The sequence below is a fragment of the Bactrocera oleae genome, chromosome 4 (assembly GCF_042242935.1).
Source record: "Bactrocera oleae isolate idBacOlea1 chromosome 4, idBacOlea1, whole genome shotgun sequence".
Lineage (NCBI taxonomy): Eukaryota > Metazoa > Arthropoda > Insecta > Diptera > Tephritidae > Bactrocera > Bactrocera oleae.
The window spans coordinates 5026577-5051105 of NC_091538.1; the positions used below are offsets into that span (position 1 = coordinate 5026577).

At 32.5% G+C, this 24529-nt stretch overlaps 2 protein-coding genes across 3 annotated transcripts in view; one reads left to right on the top strand and one right to left on the bottom strand.

Annotated features, from left to right (window-relative positions):
• Positions 1-13850: 13850 nt before the first annotated feature.
• Targ (Tarag) lies at positions 13851-18720 on the top strand. Of its 2 annotated transcripts, none has more exons than XM_014246541.3 (10): positions 13851-14119; positions 14190-15072; positions 15136-15313; positions 15377-15535; positions 15661-15926; positions 15999-16128; positions 16854-17143; positions 17195-17465; positions 17535-17771; positions 18424-18720. In XM_014246541.3, exons 1-10 carry the CDS (start codon positions 14115-14117, stop codon positions 18684-18686), a joined length of 2682 nt encoding a protein of 893 aa, XP_014102016.2. In that variant the 5' UTR covers positions 13851-14114; the 3' UTR covers positions 18687-18720. The 2 variants fall into 2 exon arrangements, with proteins under 2 accessions (XP_014102016.2, XP_036230519.2); XM_036374626.2 differs by having other exon boundaries at positions 15395-15535.
• A 2200-nt stretch (positions 18721-20920) lies between these two features.
• Positions 20921-24529, bottom strand: part of mspo (M-spondin) — a 129735-nt gene continuing 126126 nt past the window's right edge. The window contains exons 6-7 of the mRNA XM_036374628.2: positions 23117-23500; positions 20921-22687 (exon numbers count right to left, since the gene is read on the bottom strand). Of these exons, the coding sequence (XP_036230521.2) occupies positions 22675-22687; positions 23117-23500 (397 nt within the window). The 3' untranslated portion in view covers positions 20921-22674. The remainder of the gene's footprint in view (positions 22688-23116; positions 23501-24529) is intronic.

The window sequence follows — 24529 nt, forward strand, 5'->3', positions numbered from 1 at the left end:
TACCATTCAACGTTCAAATTAAAAATTATCAATTTAAAGTTTTGTAAATTGTTGAATTACTATTTTTAGGATTTTTTTGTTTTATGACAACAATATTTTTATTATTTTTTTAATAGACTACCACTGAAAAGGCGTGTTGCATAAATAAGAACAAAGTTCTGCAAACATTACGGTAACCATAAAACACACAATACATAATTCGAGGTAATGATCACGAGCAGAAATAATCGAAACGAAACAATCAATCCAAAAATTATTATATTTTTGTGTTGAAAAAAGCGTTATTTTAGGTTAACTTCTATTACTGATCCAAAAGATGAGCATCGCGCCTTACATTCATAAGATCTGAAATGTTTTAACCTTGATCTCGCAAAGACGGGAATGCTGAAATGTTTCTTCCAAGTTGTTTCTGTAACGGAGATCTGGTAAGATTTTTAACTTCAGCGTGTGGACAATAAGTAGTGACAATACCAACAACTAGAGAAAGAAAAAACTTCCTGAGGATGACCATTTGCAATTTATTTTAGGTGAGAAGGATCTCCCAGCCGCATAAGTGCTATGAAAAATGTCCTATTAACCGTTTTCTGGATTCACAAGGTATGATGTACATCAACTATTTAAAAAAATGAGACTGGACTCTACTATGCCAGATTATTTGGCTGATTTGATCTATTTGAAATAGAAATTTGGGACAAATGAGCAGTTTTGCCTACTTTGGAGATCTTTAATAAACAGATTTTTCAGACAGATTAAAGAAGTTATGCGTCTATGTTGAGAAAGAAAAACATCTTGTGCCAAAACTTATCCTTTCATGGCGATAATCTGGCTTAAGCTAATGAGAGATAAAATTAGATATCAAAAAGACATACAATATACAATAAAAACCAAACATGATTACTTTTTACTCACCAGAGAGTATCAAAAAATAATTTAACAATAATGATTGATTTTGAAAGCGTCAATGTCGCAATGTTGACAACAATTAAGTTGACGCTGTAAAGCTTCAAACAAAACATGTGTATTTGCAACGCTTACACTTACAGCAAAGCATTTTGCCAAGTAAACAACAAGCTAGCAAACAGCGATTGAAGCCATCAAAGGTGCCAGAGCTGCCCGCAAATTCAAGTGAAATTCTCAACTTCAGACAAGTGATTGGCTTTCTTACAGGCAGTTCGCTCAAACTGCTGTGCTACTAACGCATGCCGTTAGCCTGCTGCATGCTGCTGTCAGCTCAATGCCGAGAACTTTCGCTTTAATCCTTTACGGGAAGCCTATGCTTCTTTGGCGCACAAGTATTTCATAATTAGAAAACCACATGCTGCTTCTGGAAGAATAGCGTAAACTTTTGCTTGCATTGCTTTGCCTTCGCTTTTTGTAGAACACCTTTTTTTTCTGTTCGCTTCACTTTAATATGACACGCCTGATTGGTTTGACTGCTGCAATTTGTTCATGTTATTTTTTGTTTTTTTTTTTTTTGGTTTCGAGTTTAAAAGGAATTTGCTCGACCATTTGAGCGCAGCCTAGAAAGTTTTCCTTGCAATTGTCAAAGAAAAATGATTGGAAGTGCGCAGGTTATTATATATTGGAAAGGTGTTTAGCGTTACTCATGCAATTTATATGTGTTAGTTTATACAAAAAATGGCAGTCAGTGGGTTAAATTTCGATTTTTTTCAATAAAATAAAATAAAAATTTCCAGAGAAATAAGGGGTAGAATATAAATTTTTTGTACATATTTATTTAGATTTCTAAAATGTGGAATTACACACTGTAGTTGAAGCTGGCTCTTACCGCTTTTTGATACCAGCAGAAAACAGAAATTAACACTTTTAAATTAAACAATTTTCTCATCTATAAATTTGCATATATACATATAACCACACACAATTGTACACATTAAAATCCATTCAGCAGCTTGTGGCCTCATGCCGACTTGCCAACCTAACCGAACAACATGTAAACAAGAAATCTCATACGCCCATAAAAGTATGCAGCAAAAAGTGGATTAAAGAGATGCTTAGCAGCAAACAGCCGAGAGCAAGTCGCTTACTAGCCACATACACTTATACATATACACGCACACCTACTGTATGCTGTTGATATGTCTGCAGAATTTTCGCAAACTTGTTTACAAACAGAAAAACTTAAAATCCAACACACTAACCTATACATGCATACAAGTAGTTGGTAAGGCGCTGTGAGCTGTGCTAGTATGGGCAACTTGTGTGTACTCTTATGAAAAGTTAAATAATTTCAATAAAATTACTTTGAAAATGTCTGTACTTTGCACTTTGAATATTCTATTGCAGCGCCAGATAGGTTGTAGCTATAAACACTACAGCTACATGTGTAAATATCCACCTATGCACGTATGTGTGTGAGTGCTTGCTTTAATACAAGTATGCAGTTTGTAGGTACATTTTTGTATATGCATAGCTATTAATACATATATACACATTTATATGCAAAAGTGCTTCAAGTGTGTTTGTAGTTTAAGTTTGCCGTTATAGGGTTAAAAGGCGTAGATATAGCATATACTTGTATAAATGCGCATAAAACTTGTATTTTATTTCTTTAAAGCGCATTGAAAGCAAAATGCATATTTAGCTTTGGCGGAGGTAATAAGTAAGAGAGAATGAATTTGACTTTCTGTTCCACTTCACTTGACTTATTTTTATGCTTAGATAGTACTAGAAGCTTAGTCAAATTTTGAAGCGATGTGATGTGCAAAAATGCTTGTTTTCTTTAAATTTGATTATATTAATTAATGCATTTAAATCTTATGAAAATTATTAATCACATTTAAAAGCATAAAATAACGGTTATGGCGCTTTCCTATATGTAACCAGATTCCCTACGCATTATATGATGTGACTTAATTATGGTGACTTAGTAATGGTATTCTAATTGGTGTAGTAAAAAGCACATTCAAAGTTCTCATCTGATATAATATATAATTAAATAATATCAATTGAAGCCGTGATACATTTTACATTAAGTATTGGTGTGATGTAGAAAAACTGATGTCTAATTTTAGAACATTTGAATAAACTCACTTTTTAGCTGGTGCTCAAATGAATTTTTTATAATTTTTAATTTGTACACAGTTGATGTCATTTTAAAAATATTTATATTTATAGATTTAATTTGATATGAGATATCTTTATGTGGTACGGTAAGGTGTGATGTTTTACGATGGTGCAGCATGATTTGATGATATGATGGGACATGATGTATTGTAATATAAATTTAATAATAAATTGATATGACATCATATGATCTAATATTGTGTGATACATGATAAAAATGGTATAGACGACGGTATGATGTCGTATTTTATGATTTTGTGGTATGATTTAATGATATGATATGGTGCGACGTAATATGAAGCGATATGTGATGTGAAATGATATAATCTGAGATGAAATGATGGGTTTATATCTGATGTGGTATAATTTGATATGTTATGATGTAAATGGTGATGGTGATATTTATGATCGTATGGCATAATTTGAGGTATTACCATTAAATATGAGGTGAAATGATATACAATATTATAAGATACATCATGTGATGTAATACAATTTGTTATGCTATCATGTGATTTAAGATTAAGTGATATGACATAATGTAAATGGTAAGGGCGATGTGGTATATTATGATAGATATTAACATATGCGCCAAAGTTTTGCAAATAATCAAGAAAAGAAGATTTTACTTGGTTCACATAAAACGCTTGATAATTTGTGTGAAATGGTTTGATATGATTTATTAATATTAAAAATTTTCATGCGACGACACCAACATTACTTATTTTCTATTCAGACGCCTACACTCGTGCAGCAATAACTTCCTACTTGACTTCTTAGCTATACCTACTAAGGTCAATGTGGTCAATGTATATCTATTTAGGCAAAGTTTTAAGTTTTAGGAGCTAATGTGCGTAATGGGTAATAAAAGCAATAAAGATATGAAAATATGGCAATTAATATGCACATGTGGTTATTGTTATCATCAAACGTTCCGGGCAAATTACTTGGCGGCTGTGAAAGGCAAATTATAATACCTATTAAAAATAAAAAATAAATATAAACTATAAATATATATAATACAGTTTTTAGAAAAAAACTATAAAAAACATTCTACATAGTTCAAAATAAGTTTTCTTGAGTTAACCCATACCACAATTTAGCAATTGATATGTATAATAAATATCTTTTACTACTTTATGAAAACAAAAGTGAGATAAATTTTACTTTGTTGAAAATATCGAGATAAATTCTTGTGTGTAACCGCATATTGGCTTCTATTAATATATAAATATTTGTAAATATGTAATATTTATCAAAAAAAAAATTCACAATCAATATTGTAATTTTCGTCTAGGTTTCTTATGCTTATTTGAGCTGACTATATATGCCTTTTAGCTGCTTACATAACATTCTTAAGTGCAAAAAAACATTTGTACCCAAGTGTCTGCTATAATATAATATATAGAAACATACATATATCAGTATTACGCACATATGTTTTAGTTAACTCAGCCTTTGTATATTTTAATTTCACCACGCACGTCCATTTGCCAAGGTCTTTCTCAAATATTTGCCATAGAATGTCCTTTTTGCAGCGAACCTTTTTGTTTTGCGGCTTTTCTATGTGAGTGCTTAATAGCCGAATATTTTTACTGAAAATATTTCCACATGCAATACATACAAATATATACAAAAGCAGACTGCTATGTATTCGCAGACTTGTGTCTTGCATGTATATTGTAATTGTTATTTTGTTTAAGTCGATATGCCCTTAAGTGTTAAGTGAGTGGAAATAGTCTGAAAACTTTGCATGAATACGTGCATTTCAAGCGTGAGTAATTCACAAGAATTTCGTTTTTACTTAACTTGACTCAATTTGTTGTGAAAACAAGCTGTTACATGGCTGAGGGGGAAAAAGAAGTATTATTCACTTTCAAGTGTCCTTTTACAGCATTATGGCTAAAGTGTACTAAAAATATTCATAGTAAAAAAACAATTTTGGTTTTGTGAATTAAGAAAAGTTCATTTTAATCGTTGCTAATTTGTGTGTTGAGGCTTTTTCGTAGAAAAATATATTTGTTTAGAATATAATAAATCATAATCTCTTAGAATTGCTCTTGATAATATTCTTAGTAGTATTCTTAATAGTAATTATCTTACTTACTTACTGTGAGAAGGTTTTTTTATATTGCTATTAATTCAAACAAAAATTCAGTATTTACGGATTGTTTAACTGAATATATAGCACAAATCGTATGGCGCTTAAAAGTATGCTTTGAAATATGACGCATCCAGATATCAGTATTAAAAACTACAGCATGTGTTTAGGAAAGTTTGTTTCTACAATACTGTGTAATCTTTTACTTATTACTTCAAGTAAAAAAAAAATCACTCTCTGCCTTTCTATAGATTTTTTTTTCTCGAAATTTAGCTTTTAACGCCAAGCATTTCACTTAAAACTCGTTAGTTGAGTCTGAAATGTTTTTGTTTTTTCCATTTGTTGAGTTGCTTTTGTATGCACAATACTTTGTATTCGTAGTTTGTGTGGTATAGAGTTTTCGTAATCGATAGCCAGAAATTTAACCTTTACAAGCCATTAAACACTTATAAAGGAAAAGCTCTGTAAATTTGTACTCATATGCACACGTGTGGCAAGTTTTAAGAACTTTGCGGGTTCTAAGACTCAAGTTGTTATTTGCAAACAAAAAATTTTTTGTGCAACACAAAGAAAAATTAAAAGGATGGAAGGTTGGAAAGCAGATTTGATATAAATCAATCACCAAAAGAAGAAAGCGTGAAAATTTAAAAAAAATATATGAATTATAAATAAAAAAATAATTTTAAATATCTTCAACAAATAAATGCAAATTGAAAATAAAGAACTTGTTTAAGTAGGATACATTTTTTTAGGGCAATAACTGAAACTTAGCAGCGCATCAGACAAAAATTTACGAGTGAATTAACGGGCATACCATCATATAGGTATCTGTTACACAGCATATATATTATAAAGTCAAATCCAATGTAAATGTAGCTTCATTGTATGAATCGTTATGATTTTTTACCCGCATGTTTATATATTCATTCAAAATGCGTATACCTGTCATAATTATCGAGCGACTCATACTTGTGCTCACCTTTTATTGGCATAAAAATTATTTTGTTTTGTTTTTGTAACATTTTACAACAAAGTCATATGAAAAATTCCAACATTGCTCACTTAAATTCCCTTGCTGACATTTTACAAAATAACATCATGCATAAAATGCCAAATTGTCACTTTTGACATATGTGTATGTGTAAATAATAGTATTCAATTGTCAGCGGTGCTGTAATGTAAATCACACGTTATTTGTTGAAAAAATTAAATAATTTAAAAAAGAAAAAGTATTAACTGGCGTGGCAGATATGCAATTATTGACAAGCGATTATGTATATAGGGGTATATATGTATATGTAAATATATACATAGGTATATGAGGACAGTGTTGTTTTAAATGTGCGCATACTTGTGTCAATAAAAGCCGCATGCAATTAACTGCGTAATTAAAACTGACCGAACATCTAGTATTAACGATAACTAGCTGGTGGTGCATAGTTGGTATTCACAGTGACCGAAAAAATGTTTTTACTACTTAATTTCAAATATTTATTGAAATTGAAGGTACAGAAATTAAGAAAAATAATTAGTATTTGCTAATTATATTATATATAACTATTATTTTTTTTTATATTCAATTAATTATCAAAAATTATATTTACTTTGATATTAAAAACTATTGTAGTAATTAATTATTGTTAATTAAAATTAATTAATTTTCAAAATTACAATTAATTAATATTTATATATTAAAAAAAATTATAACTAACAATATTGCTCAAAAATATCGTATTTAATATCTTTTACCATTTACGCCACTTTAAATTTTGGTTGAATTTATTAATTATTAAAATTAATTAATTTTTAAAAATCAAATTTAAATGAAAATTAATAATTTTGGCTTTATTGCTCACAAATATCGTATTTAATATTTTTTTATTATTTCCCCCACTATAAATTTTGTTCGAATTTTTAAATTAAGTTTTTTTAATTTTAATTAATTAATTTAAAAAAATTAAGTTTCAATAAAATTAATAATATTACTTTTTTGCTTACAAATATCGTATATAACATTTTTTTTTCTATTTTCCCTACTGAAAATTTAGATTGCATTTTAATTATACTTATATAATTTTTTAAAATTAAATTTAGTTTAAAATTTAATAACATAACATTATTTAAAAATTACGTATTTCATATTTTTTTAACATATTTCTTACCAGAAAATTTTGTACGTGTATTTTTATAGCGCACTATACAACATGTTCTCATCCTAATTTAAAGCTAGTTATTTTATACTTTTTAAACGTAGCACTCAGTCGCTGTGGCAACATTCGCATCAGGCAACTGGCAGTTATCAGATCAGCAACTATTCTGTCAGTCCAAAAAAACACAAATCGTATGTTCCAACGACAGCAAGAGTTTACGTACAGCAACAACAATAAAAAGTTGAATTTTTGAAATATGCCATAACAAACAATGCACTATAACCGCCGTTAACAACAGCAGCAACAACAGCGGAATATTAAATAATAAACGCAGTTGAAAATATGCACGTGGCGGTGAGCTCCAAAGCTGTTTTTATTGAGTGTCGCCATGGCGTATGAATAATATTGAAATTAAATTTTAATGATGCAACTTTTTAATGATGCCGCCGCTTCTGCTGCTACGCACTGATTTTTCGGCAGCCGTGTGAGTGTGTGTATGTGAAATAATATATGCTGCTTCCTATTCCTTCATGACTTTATGTGCCACTTTATTGTTGGATGCCACTTAGCGTCTTCGTCAGTAACTAACATATGAGTGACGTTGAGGCTAATTTAAAATTTTCATGCATATAAATTGGATTTCAGCATTTAATCAGCATATGCGACATGTAATTATGCAGCTGAAAGGTGTGCGGATTAAAAGTGCGAATAATGTAAAGTTCAAATAAGTATTTGCGGAGTATACAAGCGGAGTCACTATACTGTAAGCTGGACGAATTTGGTTTACTTTTTTGTGCGGATTGTTCATTGTTCAACAATCGGATTGCTTAAAATTAAATAAAAGTTGCCAGCTTTGCGAAAATTGTGTGTAAAAAAATTGTAAAATGATAAAAAAAAACCTACGTTCTTTAGAAGTTTAAGAAAATATGCAGCTGGAAATAATTTTTGCAGAGTGTTGCCACTTGTTTAAAATTTTAAATTTAAGAAAATTGATATGATGAAGTTATTACTATAAGATGACTTCGAAATAAAAGTTGTTTTAAGTAGCTTACAACTCAAAATATTTATGTTATGGGTTGCCAGCTGTTTTGTTTTCTCTATTAAATAAAAATATGAACTGCATGATATACATACATAAGTATATTACGATATGGGCATCAAACTAAACTGTACTAAGAATGATTTAAGTTAAATATATTTTTGAGAGAGGTTACCACCTCTTTACAAATTGTATGCATAAAAATAAAACAGAAAATAAACACAGCATTTTTATATTAGTAGCAAATAAGAGATATTTGAGAAATGTTTGATGTATTATATATGGAATAAAAACAAAAATAAAAATAATTAATAAAATTAATTTAATAATTAGTTGAAATCCACTTCAACAATTTTTAATACAAAACAAGATATTAGACAATATTTAATTAGTTAAAATAGTAGTATTTTGTTAAAATAATATATTTTAGGACATGTTCTTTCCTTGACACATCTGAGAACACTCTCTACTTTAATTATCGCGCTTTTGTTGTTTTCTACTTACAACTTAGTACATTGACAATGCTGCCAATTTCTCATTTATAACTTTATATTTACCACTACTACAACTTTTTGTTGTTATTACAGCATGTTGTTGCCATATTTTGAACAGCACAGTGCGTGCAACTTGTTAATATTTCATACAACATTGTAATCAATTTTAAATGCACACATTCATTGTAAATATTCCTTCGCCTACAGTTGGCTATTTTAATATAAAGTGCGTTTTAATGAAGTGCAACTCCCATATACGTACATACGTACCTACACATATACACATATACACCGACATACATACACTAGTGGCGGCATATGCAAGTGGGTCTCAATTCCCTTCGCTCCAACTCGTCAACAGCGCCACATATTACTCGCCAGTCACCTGCCCACACGCATACATATTTATATGTGTTTGCACGTGTCAGTTAAAGCGCTGTGCGTCAACAATAGTTTTTTACTTTATTGTTGTTTTTGCGTGGCACCGCTTCGCCACAATTTAAATGTTTAATAGTTCAATTGTCCATTGGGGAGTTTCGTTGCGGTCGTAAGTATATTATGTGGCTATTTAATTTTATGGTGTTTAATAAACGGTGAATTGATGTCATTGTTGAAATTATAAAACTATTTGTTGAAATTATGAAAATATTAAAAATAGAAATATATCCCTGGTGAAAAATAATATTGCAAAGAGGATACTCATATGTGGTGCATATACTTATACTTATATGATAATACAATTGCCAAATTATGTAATATATATTCGTATATATTGAACGCCACTCGATAGCTGAATTCACTTTGAGATTTTGTTTGTCAAAATTGCCGATATTGGACCGCTTTGGCATATAGCTGTCATACAACCTGACTGATTGAAAGCAAGCTCTTGTATAAAACCTTTTTTATTTGACAAGATATCTTCACATAATTTTACAGAGCTTATTATCTGAGACAGCGCTACAATTTCCGGATATATTATTTAAATCGGACGACTATAGCACATAGCTGCCATACAAGCTGACCGTTCTAAAATAAATTCCTATATGGAGTACTTTTTAGTTTGAAAAGATATCTTCACGAAATTTATGATACCTTATACCCTTTCATGCTGTGAAAGGTATTATAGCTTCGGTGTAATTAAAGTTAACGTTTTTCCCTGTTTTTTTTTCATAACACTCTTTTATCTACAAAGAGACTCACAAGTAAAAAGTTAAAGCTCAATGTGTTTTGGTTTCATATGTAACTATATTTTTGATAAACTTACAGCAAATATCTTAGTTTATTAATCCTATTCACAAGATTACAAATATTCTCACTCAACAAAAGACAACCTCCACCCCAGCTGCTACTGAATTGAGCCTTTCATCAATAACTCCTATCTCGCGCGCTACAACGACTTGTTTGTCTCAAGTGAATTTCGGCGCTCTGACTATGCGTGGCTTGGCGGTTTTATAATGTCAACGAACTGCGCTTGCATGGTGTAACGTTGCAATATAGTCAAACAAAAATAACAAAAACAGCAAACAAGAAAAACATCAATAGCAATAACTAGTCATATGTGTGCGCGTTTTTGTTGCATTTCGAGGCATTGGCAACGAAATGGTTTGAAAAAGTTGCTGTTGAGATTTAGGAAGTGCTTATATATTTGTGTTTATGTTGTTGTTTGGCAACGCACCCACCCAAATGCAATCAATATTGCTCACTACACTGTTGCTCGCCGCCGGCATTGACATTCGCGCTCAAACTCAAAGAGAAACACATATATACATGTGCACATATATAGTTGCATTTATATACAGAAATGTGTGCGCTTTTGCATTTGTATTATTTCCAAGCGATTGCTCGCTGTTGCAACTTTTCGCGACTGCCACTGCAGCAGCAGCAGCGTCAAACTTTCGAGACGTTTTTCGATTTGGCGACAAAAGCTGAAACTTTTGTCATATACAACAAATTATTTTTTGTTGTTGTTATTGTAACATTTTTCTAATATTTATTGTAATACACATATGCTTCTGTGCTATGCCATATATATATATATATATATATATATGTATATAGCGCGATTTAGTGACAGCCACCTAGTAAGAATAAGATGTGGTTCTAGCCTTCATGGCATTCAGAGCAGAATTTAAAGAGCTTCATAAAACGAATTGGAAGGCGCTAGAAGTGAGCTGAAGTATATTTTTTTAGTATATATATAATATATTTCATAGAACACTTTTCAGCTAAATAGCTGTACTTATTTATATTATTATGCGAGTTTCAATAAATAATTCAGTTTGAAAGAGTTTGCCATTGAAAAATTAAACTTTATATTGTATTACAGTATTTTTTAGTACTTAAGAGCCAAGCTAAGCTCTGTTTCATGCACTTAAATATTTTCTCTCATATTACAGATTTTCCTAATGGGTTCACTTCCAGCCATACCAACTCTTTAATACCAGCGGATTTAAGAGTTTAATACCTTTGTGATTACAGCGAAATTATTTTTTGTTTTTCTTAGTGTTCCTGACTAACTTTCACATGATTCTGGGTTTTAAAATCTCGTGTAATATTATTTTATGTTCCAATATAAATATTACAAAAAGTTACGTAGGTGTTGACTCCGCTAAGTGGTGAAATCAGTAGCATATATTTTTCCGCATCATCCGAAACAAATCGAAGATTTCAAAGCAGAATAAAATATAATTTTTCAAAATAAAGCAAACGCTAAAATTCTAGTATTAGATGGCTGAGATCTCAAACTGCATTAACAGAGAGTCAACTGCTTCTAGTTATTTAGATTTTAATTTTAACACACTTGGTATCAAAGCACAGAGAGTCAACTGCTTGTAGTTAGAGAGAGTTCAATTAGATCTCTCCGCATACCAAAGATCATATTTGTTATCAAGTGAAGTCGGTCCGTTTCCGCTCAAAGAAGTGAAAGTTGTCTTTACAGAGCATTTTTGTTTAAGTAGTTTTTCAGTACAGGTTTGTATTAAGGTTCAAAGTGGGATGCCATACTTTCTCCGAATATTCGAATATTGCAGATCGAAGGCCCTAAAAGATACATGTAAGTATTACGACTTTTCATAAGAATGGTAAGTAAGAATGTGCTTATATCAAAAGTCATCGTGATATCTTTCTCGTATAATGATTATGAGCTATCGTTGGATTGTCTTTTAGAACTATAAACTTCACAACCGATATAATTGCTTAGTGGTGGGGTAACCTTAGAAAATCTAGCTGAAACTCAACACCATGGTTGTGAGTCAAGTATAAGTTTTGGAGCTGCTGGTTTAAAATGTTTGTTGCTTGCTTGATCTATTTTTCTCATAAAGCTTTCTTCCTTAACATCAATATTAAATTGGCACAGTAGCAGCGATTTATAAAGTCATCAGCAAGAACCGAGCATTGCAACATATGTTTACGCCAGCAACAACAACAAAGCAAATCACACAACATCACTGCAGCAGAATTCAACCAATCTGCCTCTTTCTCTGCAGACTTGGTGTGCTTTCAACCTAAACTTATTTGTTTGTATGTGTCTGTATACTTCTTCATGCCATCTCACGGGATGTATCCCACATCTATTATGACGAATGAAAGAGTTGCCGAAATTGCAACTTTACTGAGACTTAACATCTAAATCCAACTGCATGTGAACCAAAAATTTCGAGCGAATGCGTGCAGTGACGAAACTGAGTTCAATATAAAGTGATGCATTCATTGATATTTGAACGCAGCGTGCAATGCCACACATACATATAAGGTACAGTACTAGATGTGTAGCAACTTGATGCAGCTTAGCAGCAAACGCTGCAATATTGCGCTAACTGCATGCAGCGGGTGTGGAGGGGTATGTGCAGCAACAAAAATGGTGAGGGAGCAGTCTTTTGTTAGACTTGCTGTTCTAAAACATATCAGGCTTGCTCCTTTGACGTTCAATGACAGCAATAGCTCTGCTTCTCTCTTTTTCTTTTACAACTCTTTCTCCCTCCACCACTGTATCGCGCTTTGCATGCATTGTTCAGTTGCCAGTTCGCCTGCATTTGGCAATCTGCTTGACGCATTGAATTTATATCGCTTCTTCCAGCTGCCGCCACCCAACGCTCGGCACTTTAATCAAGCATTCTGCGCTTAGCATTGATTGCACATCAACTATTTCTGCATGCAGCAGCGGTTGAAACGCTTGCGTGCTGGGTGCCTTGCTATCTGTTTGCTTTCGACTGCATCTCTTCGCACTTTAATAGCGGCAATTTAAAGCTATCAACGACAATGCACTTCCACGTTCTTGATGGATTGCTCCGTTCGTTTTGTCGTTGCTCTTAATGTATGCGTATCAGTATGTTGCACGATCCATTAACTACGCATATATGCAACTTTATCAGGGGGTGCATAATAGATGCAGATAGTACTTATACCGATAAATCTTTGGGATACAATCATTCACAAACACTTTTCCAGAGAGATTCATATGCCTTTGGGTTTTATATGGATGTTTATGAAGAAGGATTTAATAAATATTCAAAAATTTAATCTTTTCAAGGCAAGATTCTGTATCTGAATATAGCATCTTGCCTTAACAACTCCAAACCGCCTGTGAAAGTACTTAAGTTAAGACCATAATTAATTTTATTTGCGGTCTCATACTTCGCATCGCATATATTATACTAATTTTATTTTCACTATTCATAGTTTATTTCGTATTTCATACCTCATATGTAAAAAATTATACTTAACTTTATTCTTCATATTTCATATTTCACACTTCAGATTTCATACTCCATACTTCATACCTCATACTTCATACTTTATACTTCATACTTCATACCTCAGACTTCAAATTTAATATTTCATATTTTATACTCAAAATATATTTATTTTTATATTTTATACCTCAAAATATAATATCTATATGTCATTCATTTTATATCATACATTGCATTTCATACTTTATACCATACTTCATACTTCAAAGTATACCTACATTCATTCTCACCACATTCCTTGTATTTTACAATATATATTTCTTACAGTTTTCAAAGTCTCTCTAAGGCTCTTAAAGTCGATTTTACAACACTCTTTACAATAGTGCTTCAAATGACTCAGTTGTTTTCGAATTTTATTTTCGACGTTTATAAGACAATTAAGATTTCCGACAAAATCAAATCAAAATTTTCTTAAAACTATTTTACAATAACTTTGAACAGCTGCTTATAATTGAATTACAATCAAATCATACGCTGACCTAATCAAGTGAAATGCGGTGAGTGAATCAATAATTAATAAAAATATATTGCTAACAATCTAAAAAAAAATTAAAATAAATTAAATAGCAAATCGAAATCGTCCGTAGTGCCGCCACCAAATGACGTAACACCTTACTATTCGGTACAAAGCGTCGATTCGCGTACGGATAGATCAGATCCAAGAATCTATCTGTCCGCCCTACCACCAACACCTCAACCCTCACCAGTGCAATACACCAACAAAAGAAGTCAAGCTTCAGCTTCGACTAGCACCGAGCCACCTATAAAGCCAATTACTGCTGAATTTGGAGCACAGACATCTGTTATTAAAGAATTTACGCAAGCCGGCACAGACTTTTCAATGCAAACTACAGCAAGTCTTGCAGATGGTGATAAATCGGACGAGACTAATAAGGAGGAGGATAAGCGTGAGAGCATACCCATAAAAGCTGTTAAACGCAGTACGGTAGAAGATGCTGAGAGTAATGTCACTGAGGCATCAGCTGATCGTGCTGAAACGCATTCATCGGCAAGTCAATTTCATATATATGATAGAGAACAAGATTCCGTCTTGGAGGCTGGACGCGTCAAAAAGTTGACGAAGCAACGACATAAAACATCCTCTCCACCTAGCATTGAGTCATCGTTTATAAGTGCTCAACGGTTTTCAGCGAAACATAATGATGACTATTCATCAAATGAGGAGGCTAGCCTTGAGAGCCAGGCCTACAAATACTTTGCGGATGATCCCAATGCAAACAGGTATGACAAAAGAACGAGAGCTAGTGATCCACCGTTCACTAATCAAAATGATCAAAACGAACTGCCTATGCAAGAATGGGTTGAGTTAAATCAACCAAGTCAAGGTCTTGGAAGCGTCAAACGTGTTGGCAGTTCTTCATCAACATTATCTAGTGAACCGTATTTAGATGCTGGATTTCCTACCAATTTACAACTCGGCGATGGATTCGTAAGTACATAACAGCGTTTAAGGATGAAATGCTTTCTCTACTCTCATTGCTTTTCACTACAGCTCTATATGACAATACCACCGGATGGCGGCTATGGCTGGTTTATTGTGGTTATCTCCTTTTTCTGTCAGGTTATCGTTGATGGCATAATTTTTTCGGTCGGCATATTACTGCCTCACATTGCCGAAGATCTGGGCGAGACACAAACTGCTATAGTGCTTGTGGCTTCGGTACAAGTTGGTAATGAGCGCAACGTGTGCCCGCAATGAGTTCACGCGAATTATAAAGTAAATGCTTGTAAAGGTTGCTATTTTCTTGCAGGTCCGGTGGCTAGCGCATTTATCAATAAGTACGGTTTCCGAGTGGTGGCTTTGATAGGTGCCATCTCTTCAATAATTTTTATACTGATCGGTACTTTCAGTTATAACATGGCAATGTTAATAGTGTTCTACAGTGTGCTTGGTGAGTTTCTGTAGATCAAATTCACAAAGTGGAAAGAGCTTTGATGAACTTTTGTGAGCTTTTACCTAAGCTTAGTACTTTTACTCTGAATGAATTTAATAACTAATTTGATTTACGAACTCTAGGTGGTCCAGCGCTTAGTTTAATTTGGGTTTCTTCCCAACTCATCATCGGCTATTATTTCGAACGTTATCGTCCCATTGCCAACGGTGTCTCGTGTGCGGGTGCTGGTGCTGGTATCTTAATATTCTCCTTTATGAATGCGCATATTTGTCCGGAAATTGGTTGGCGTAATACGTCGCGTATACATACGGCAATACTGTCGCTCGTACTCATAATGGGTTTAACATTCATTGAAGTAACTCCGACGCGTATTGCAACGGTGAAGAAGGTGCATGCTCAAAAAGAACTATTTCTGAATTGTGTATACTATTTATATGTTTCTTTGTCAATCATATCCTAGGACGAAAAGTCGTCTTCTTCAAGTGAGGAAAGAATGTCTGTGCCGTTTAGCCAAATACGTTACTCGCGGTATCAGCAGTCTATCACAGTAAAACCAACATCTTACGAAAGGGGTCTGGAGCAGATGATTGGTAAGTTAATCTGGTGACACATCAACTTGGGTCTATTACAAATTAATTGGGGATATTGAATTAATTGGGGATAGTGTTAGCCAAAATATAGTATTCTCAAAAACGTTTCATCATCAAGTCATTTTCAATCCCTGCTACTTCCCTTAATTACTCTCAGAGTTCAACATGGAGCTCATAGAAAACCTCTAAGTCTCTCTACATGTCATTTTTAAGGTCATATTTCACAGTCGTACAAGACACAATATGTTATAAACTGAGGGTGGAGCCTTTGTGTAAAATAGAGAGCTTTCCTGCCAATGTTTTATTAGAAAGTACGAGGGTGTACACTTGTGAATTAAGCCCTCTTATAGAGTTTAAGTGTATATAACAGAATCTCTAAGCGTCGGAGTCTACTATGATAAACAGTTGTTGTTAATTCTAGGGCTCCGGCTCCGGCGTCTCGCCAGTATTGGCGATCTCTTTTCCAGTTTAATGAATTTATTGATATCGAAATATACAGAGCCCCTTACGAATCCGAATAGAGCTATCATAATAATTACAATAGTAGTTTAATAGTACCTAGTATTTCTTCGAAAGATAAAGTGGGGAATGGGGGTCAGTGATCGGCGTTTTTATTCCCATACCTTAGATAAATTGAATTGCTGTCGTAACACCTTAAGTGAGTCACTTTCATAAAATGCTTTCCTACGAGTATTTATATACTTTGTACTTTGAACCAATTTTAGAGGAATATGAGCCCCAAAGAACTACAAAAATCGCAAGACTATGTCCCTGCTGCTTACCCACACCACCAAAACCACGTAAAGAGACCGCTGAAATGGTACGCAGCATTGAAGAGGAACCAGATGTGGAAGCTGAACCAGAACAAGAAGCTGAAAAACGCAATTTTCTAGTACGTATAGATCCCATAGAGCGAGAAGATCTCTTCTATACAGGTGCCGCTGCATACGATAGTGATCTCGAAGTAAATACGCGGCGCACAACGAATCATTTAATCGACATTGATCATCGACGGGTAAGCGCGAATACATATCGATCATAGTAATATTAATTTTCAATCTCTCAGGCCAGAACCATCAAATATTCCCTATCAGTTATGCGTTCGCAGCGCTCATACGACCAGAGGAAACGTCGCACACTTTCTGAACTGCGAAATCGTCATAAATGGCCCTATTTAGCTTATATATCACCGATTAATTGGATGCCACCGAAGCTGCTGAATGCATTTGCCCGACTTTTCGACATGAATATGCTAAAGATTATGGAATTTCGCATACTATTATTGTCGGCGTTCTTCTTTCCCATGGGCTTCAATATACCCTTTGTGTACTCGAAAAGTGAGTGCGCTTAAAACAAATACCATAAGATTTATAATTCCATTTGTATATTATTTGTATTATTTTTAGCGCGCGCGGAAGTGGATCCATTCAATGCCAGTCTCATTTCACCCACCATTGGTTTGTCCAATTTCGTCTTTCGCATTATATCTGGCTTTGCTGCCAATAAATATCGCTCACAGACTACTTATATGTGCGGTGGTGGTATTGTTTTCGGCGGCATAGCCACATTGGCGAGCGCCTTTTATGGCGAAGATGTTGTTTGGTTTCAATATACATATGCGGCTTGTTATGGTGTGGCGCCAGGTGGGTTCAACAAATTTATGCCGGAAAGTTCAAGCACTTCTGCAAAGCAAAAACTATTTCACAAAATAATTCTGAGTTTCGCAAATATCATATTTTATTCACGCTTGAGTTACGCCGTGGTTGGCATATTCGTCTTCCCTCTATGCGCAGACTCATAATTCTTAAAAATTCAAAAGTTGTCAAAGAGCATCTTTCCTTAACACAACCCTCGTAATATTGGGCTCTCCACTGACACTCTCTAGTTAGCGTAGTTAGATCGAGAGATATCACTCTCTTCACAGTCACTCTCTTCAATAAATTAGAAGAAATAACTGATTACAGGCATAATGGCAATGAAACGGACTTTTAAGAAACTTTATTTTGAGAGTAACTGCAGAGCAATGGAACGAATGGAAAGAAGTTTATTTATAACGCTTGAACAATGGTATTTTTCGTAAAATTCAACATATTTTTAATCAAAGTATTGTAAGTGGAATAGGTCTGTAGATTTTTAAGAGATTAAATGAGGTTTCAGCAAACGAACAAACATTAAAAATGGCCAGACCTTAAACAGAAAATTTTCAAGTACTTCTAAAACACTAACACCCACACTTGTTAAGTTTTTGTTTATAACTTTATACATAATAACATAAATTCTTAACCTCTCTTTCAGCATTCTTCTCCACCCTGCGCGCTATCATTTATGTGCGTGCTTTAGGTTTGGATAAGCTCACTAATGCTTTTGGTCTCACCGGTTTGGCTATGGGTCTGGGTGTATTTCTGGGCACCACCACCGCAGCGATACTTAATGGCTTGACGCACCGTTATAATGCCGCCTTTGCATTCTCGGGCATCTGCTTGATTACGGCGGGTGTACTGAAATTGATTTTGCCAACTTTGATGCGATATAGAGCTAAACGCTTAAATAATGCTTAATTAGAGTATGTGTTTATGATTATTTTGTTTATGGGAATAAAGAAAAAATAAAATTAATGAAAATATTTACTTATAAATTAGAAATGGAAATTTGTGTATGAGAAAGCTGTTCAATGTTTTTAGTATATATATAAAAAGGTTTTTGTAATTACTAAGTCGCTTACCAGTACTACACCTTGAAAAAATTAAAACAGTTGTATATATTTTATATTTCTTTTATGTGTGTATGTATATGCATGTCATTTACATTATATATATGTCTTTATAATTACTTATATTTTACTTTATACAAAAATCATTTAATTTTACACTTTTAAATTTTTTATTTTTATAAATTTTTTTTTTATTTTTATTTTTTTTTTTTGTTACACGTATTTGACTTGCATTTATTGTTATCTGTATCATCAATAATTCAATATAACAATGAAAATGCAACATGCTGCATATTGTTATGTAACATGTTGCGTGTTATTTACTGTTGTGTCATTATTTTTATTTTGCAGTAATTTAAATGATTTTAGTATTTTTTTACTATAAAATCAATTTTTTTGTATTCAATATTATTTTCAGCAAAAATAAATAGCAGTAGAATTTACAGTTTTAAAATTAAAAATAAATATTATCGTGAATAATGATATGAAATAAAATATTTATTTATAATACGATTTTTTTTTTAATTAAGTTGTTTTAATTAATATTTTTTTACTTTTCAGAATTAATTTTTATATTTTTTAATTTTACACAATTACTTCTTAGGCATTTTTCATTTGAAATACAATTTTTTATATACTTAATTATACAGTTATATTTGTATAACTTACACTAGTCGCCTTAATTGCACTACTATTAAGTTTGTCCATAACTTCTGCGCTTATGGTAAATGACTTATGACCTTATATAAATATTTTATTATCATATATCATTATAGTATATATACTTTTTTTTCAATTTTTCTTTCTTAAATTTGTAATCAACGTTGCGTTTACCTTGTTTGGGGTTCATTTACTCAAATTAAAATTTAGTTCATTTTAGCAAACAGAGATAACAGTCATATTCCTTGCACCTCTTCCAAACGCCTTGAGACATTTCAAATTGCTTTTAGTGCCACTATGCAGCTAGCCTTAGCTTTTTTCTGTGTCGGTTTTTCAATTAACTCTGTAAAACTAAAATATGTGTGTCAATGTAGTTGCATCGAAATCACATCTGTTTGCCTTCACTTTGCTTTTTTTTTTTGCTTAATGCGAACGAAAGTTGGCTCACTTGCTGTTTTCTAATTATTTCGTGAGTGCAATAGTACCTTTATAGCACTTAAATCATACATCTTTCTGCTTCCGTTTTTATGTTTTATTTTCACTTACACTAGTACTTCTATCTCCGATTTTATATTTGTTTACATTCAACATACCTAAATCGTAGGTTTTTCACTTTTTTACTTTTATCTCTTATAGTTTAATCTTACTTATATAATTTTCATTGCATTATAGCTAATAATTTTTCTCTTAAATGCAAACGCATATACATACAAATATCTAATTGAAATTTTAAGCATTTTTTTTAATGTTTTTTTTTCCTTATCTTTTTCTGAAATCTACGAAAATAGTATGTTACATTTTGCTTATCAATTACTTGTTAGTTTTTTCTTTTTATCAATATCATGAACAATCTTAAATCTTGTAAAAAAAATTAATTAATAAAATACTAAATAAAATAAAATATAGAATATATAAAAATAATAAACAAATATTTAGCGTTTCTAAAGATTTTAAAACACGACCAATCTGTTAACAAAAATAGACTAAACGCTTACTTGTCGTACAAATTACTCCAGCAGAGCTTTCTTATTCTTGCTCCCAACAAAATATTAAAATATTGAATTAGAATCCTCTCATATGCTTCATATATTGTGGCCGAATCATTACAAATAACTAGATGGAAATGATCGCTTTTTAAGTGTACGAAAGATAACATGATTTTGGATGATTAAAAATTAGGTGGTGAGCTCAAAATAATCTAAGCTGATCTAAAGGAGATAAAACGATCTCACGATTGATTGATTGATCGCATTATGAAAAATCTGACGATAATTGATCTCAAGACGGTTGCATAATCTCGAAATAATACAATAATCTCAAGTTGATCCAATGATCTCAAGACGATTGCTGATCACTCTTCCAAAGTTATTAACGCTCATAAATCTGAAAACAATCAGTTGAATAAAGAAATAAAACAAATAGTTATTTAAATACACTTTACTACAAATTTTTTATTCTTTTATTAAATAATAAAATAATTTCAACATATTCTTTTATATTAAATATACATATTTGTACTGAAAATTTATACAACAAAACAATGTGCTTTAAAATATGGATGTTTTAATTTTTCAAATTTTGTTTTTAATAAAAAAAAAAGTTTAACATAAATAAATGAAGTGCCATTATATAAAATTTTTGGAAATAACATTTTTGAAAACAACAACTCTACTTTTACGCAGTATTTCCATGCCAAAACAGTTTTGGACAATTTATTTGGTTTATATATATGTTTTATAAATTTTTTTTTCATTCTTCTTTTTCTGAATCTTCTCTATATATTGTCTTTGTTTTTTTTATATTTTTGTTTGCGAAAAACAAATTAATTTTCTATTATGCATAAATTAATTGAACGGAGATTAGACTTTTCTTAAGTTAACTCAAGCTTAGTTTTCAGTAAACACAATGATTTTGAAATAAATTACGTTACTGCAAATAGTTACTTCAATGTAATGAAACAAAAATATCTGCTAACAAATATTTTTTTTTTGGCAAACTTGCGCACTATAGTTTTGTCTCGCTCGTTTTTAGTGCAAAATGCCGCTATTTGACAATAAAAGGTGCCAATGCATAACTGTTAGAGATGAACTCGAACAAACGAATGTCGAAAGCAAGTAATTTTTTTTTTTTAAGTAAGGGTTGAGGGTTGTCTTAAACCCAGCTGGTGAAATGAGATGTTTTATAATAATTTTTATTACACGAAAACATGTATGTAAGTATGTAAATGATTTTGAAAAACTATAAAAAAGTAATTATAAATGTGCTGTCAAATAAAAATAGTATTTTATCGTGCAATTTTGCATCATTTATTGTTTTGCAATAATTAAATTAATGTTATTACACTTTAAAGTCGTTCGTTTTATTCTCGAATTATATTTTTGCGTTTTCGAAAGCATAAGTTTCTGCAAATATATTTTTTATACAATTTCACGATTTTTTTTTTTGTTCAAATCTTAACACTAAGCTGATATTAATCCCTTGTTCTATTTTTCGCGGTTATGCTTTAGTTTTCTTTTATTACTACATTTAACACAAAATGCTTTTAATTGCAATTTTTCTTAAATTTACTGCGCTTTCAGGTTTATAGTTGTACAGAACCATTAACGCTCGCTAATGCAGAGGGTTTTGAGATATTAAAAATAATAGAATTCTGTGGCAAGTGCTTTAGAAATTATAAAAGTTAAAACTCCTTAAATGAACTAAACAAAACTAAATAAGAAAATATTGAGTTTTGTGACAAGTGCTTAAGGAGTTATAAAAGTTAAAAACTCTGTAAATGAATAAAAAAAATATTTAAAAAATTGAAAAAATATTCAAAAAAATTACATTTTTTTGTAATATAATTATAATCAATTAATTAAAAAAAATAAAAATAGTAGCAATAATTAATTATTAGTAAAAATTTGTAGGCGTAATATTTAAAAAATATATATTTAAATTTTGTACGCAAAAGTGTAGAAAAATAAAAAAAATTTTAAACCATGCAAAGCAAGCCGCGTATGATCGTACATATATTTTCAGAATTTTACATATATATGTAAGTATTTTTTTTTTGCATATAATTCTGTATATATTTAAACATCTTCCACATTTTCAAATATATTTTGCTTGCCGCAAATTATTTTAATTATTTTCATTACTTTACTTTACCAACTACGTTTGCTGCGCTGCGTCCTTCATGTGGTGGACCTGAAAGTATAAAAATAAAAATAATTTTTAAGCCACATGTGCATTTTAAGCACTCGTAAGCTGCTTTGCGCGAAATAACCCACAGATTTTCATACCATCACAGACTTGAACTTAACGCACTGCTCGCAGTAAACCCAAATCCGAATCGAAATTTCCATTTTTTTAAATACACATTTTTGGGTATTTCTCCTCGATTTATTTCTATACACACACACACCCACACATTGAAGTTGAACTGTCAATCTTTGTCCGGCTGAATGTCAGTGCTTGTCCAACTGTCAATCTAGCGTTTCAAACAGTACCCATATAGATTTAAGGCACATACCGCCCGCAAAAAGTATCTTAAATACACAAGCGCTGCAGCATTAACATAGACATACACACACACCCACGCGCTTGAAATCTCTACGGTCCATGCAATGCACTCACCAATTGAAATAGGTCGCCGGCGAGTGGCAACCCTTCTCTGTGCCGCACCATTTGGACTCCTGCAGCGCGGGACATGGCCGTCCGCCGCGCTTGCCATGCCGTATGACCTTGCGATATCGATGCATCTCACCGATGCCGCACGTTTTGCTGCAGGCCGACCACTCTGACCAATGACTGACACGGCAATCGCGTGACTTCGTGCGTGATTTCGTGCGACGTCGCTTCGGCAGTGGACCCAACCAATTTACGGCTGCAACGCTGCTGTTATTGCTCGCCTCCGTGCGATAGCTGTTGGCGATGTTCTGCATGATGGCATTTTTATCATTTTTCGGCACTATATTCGCAGTATTACCGTTGGCGGCTGCATTGCTGTTGTTATTATAGCTGTAAGCAGAAACAAGTAGAAAAAGTAGTGTGAGGTGAGTTTGCGTGTGTATTTGTGTATAAAATTGACTGTGATATGCAATAAAGTGTAAGTGCGCCTTAGTCCCTACCGCCCAGCAGCTTGCGCCTTTCGCTTTGACAAGTCTACTTAAACACACACACACACACATACACTGATAGTTCTGTGCTTGTGTACGTGTGTATTGTCAGTAAGATGGCGTATTCTGTTGCAATTTCACATGAAATTAATTTCGCGCAATTTCCATTAACCTCAATTGGAAACGGTGAATCAATATTTGGTAGGGCCGCACGGTAGCGGCAGTGGCAGCGACGGCGCTGACACATTGGCGTTGAATGTGCTGAAAACAATCAGGGCAAATATACATATACTCGAGGGCAAGCAGGGGAAAAGGTGTTGCGCAGGTGTGAAAAATTGCTTTTTGTACGCGTAAAAATGTCACGCGTTTTGAATTCCGCTTTTCAATATTACTGTTGAAGCCGCTGTGACAGTGATTGACTCGTGGCTTTTAAAAGGCGTAAATGTCAGTATGTAAATATGCGCCTATTAAATTTAAAGAAGTAGACTGCTTGGATTGAATGGCTCGTGTACTCATCGTAGAACACCATATTAAATGCATTATGATTTTCCAACATTTTTAATATAAATTTGTTATAGGAACTGGAAAAAAGCAAACTTGACTACGAAAGCAATAATATTTTCAACAGACTATTCAGTCAAGATTGAAGTGAAGCCTTTCATCTTCTGAGTGCGCCGTAATCTCTATGATTTTTATATTAGCTTTACATCTAACCCTTTCAATCTCATTGCGATATATTTAAATATCTGCTGAACAATTTCTCACTTAAAATTATTTTGCAAACTTTTTCCTAGATATACATATACTATATTGTATGCAAAAGCAGGCAGAAATATGAAAAACTCTCCATATGTCGAAAGTGTTTGCGAAGTGTCGAATTCACGCCAACCCATTTTAGAAATGGGCTTTTCAGTTGCTTGCCCACTTAAAT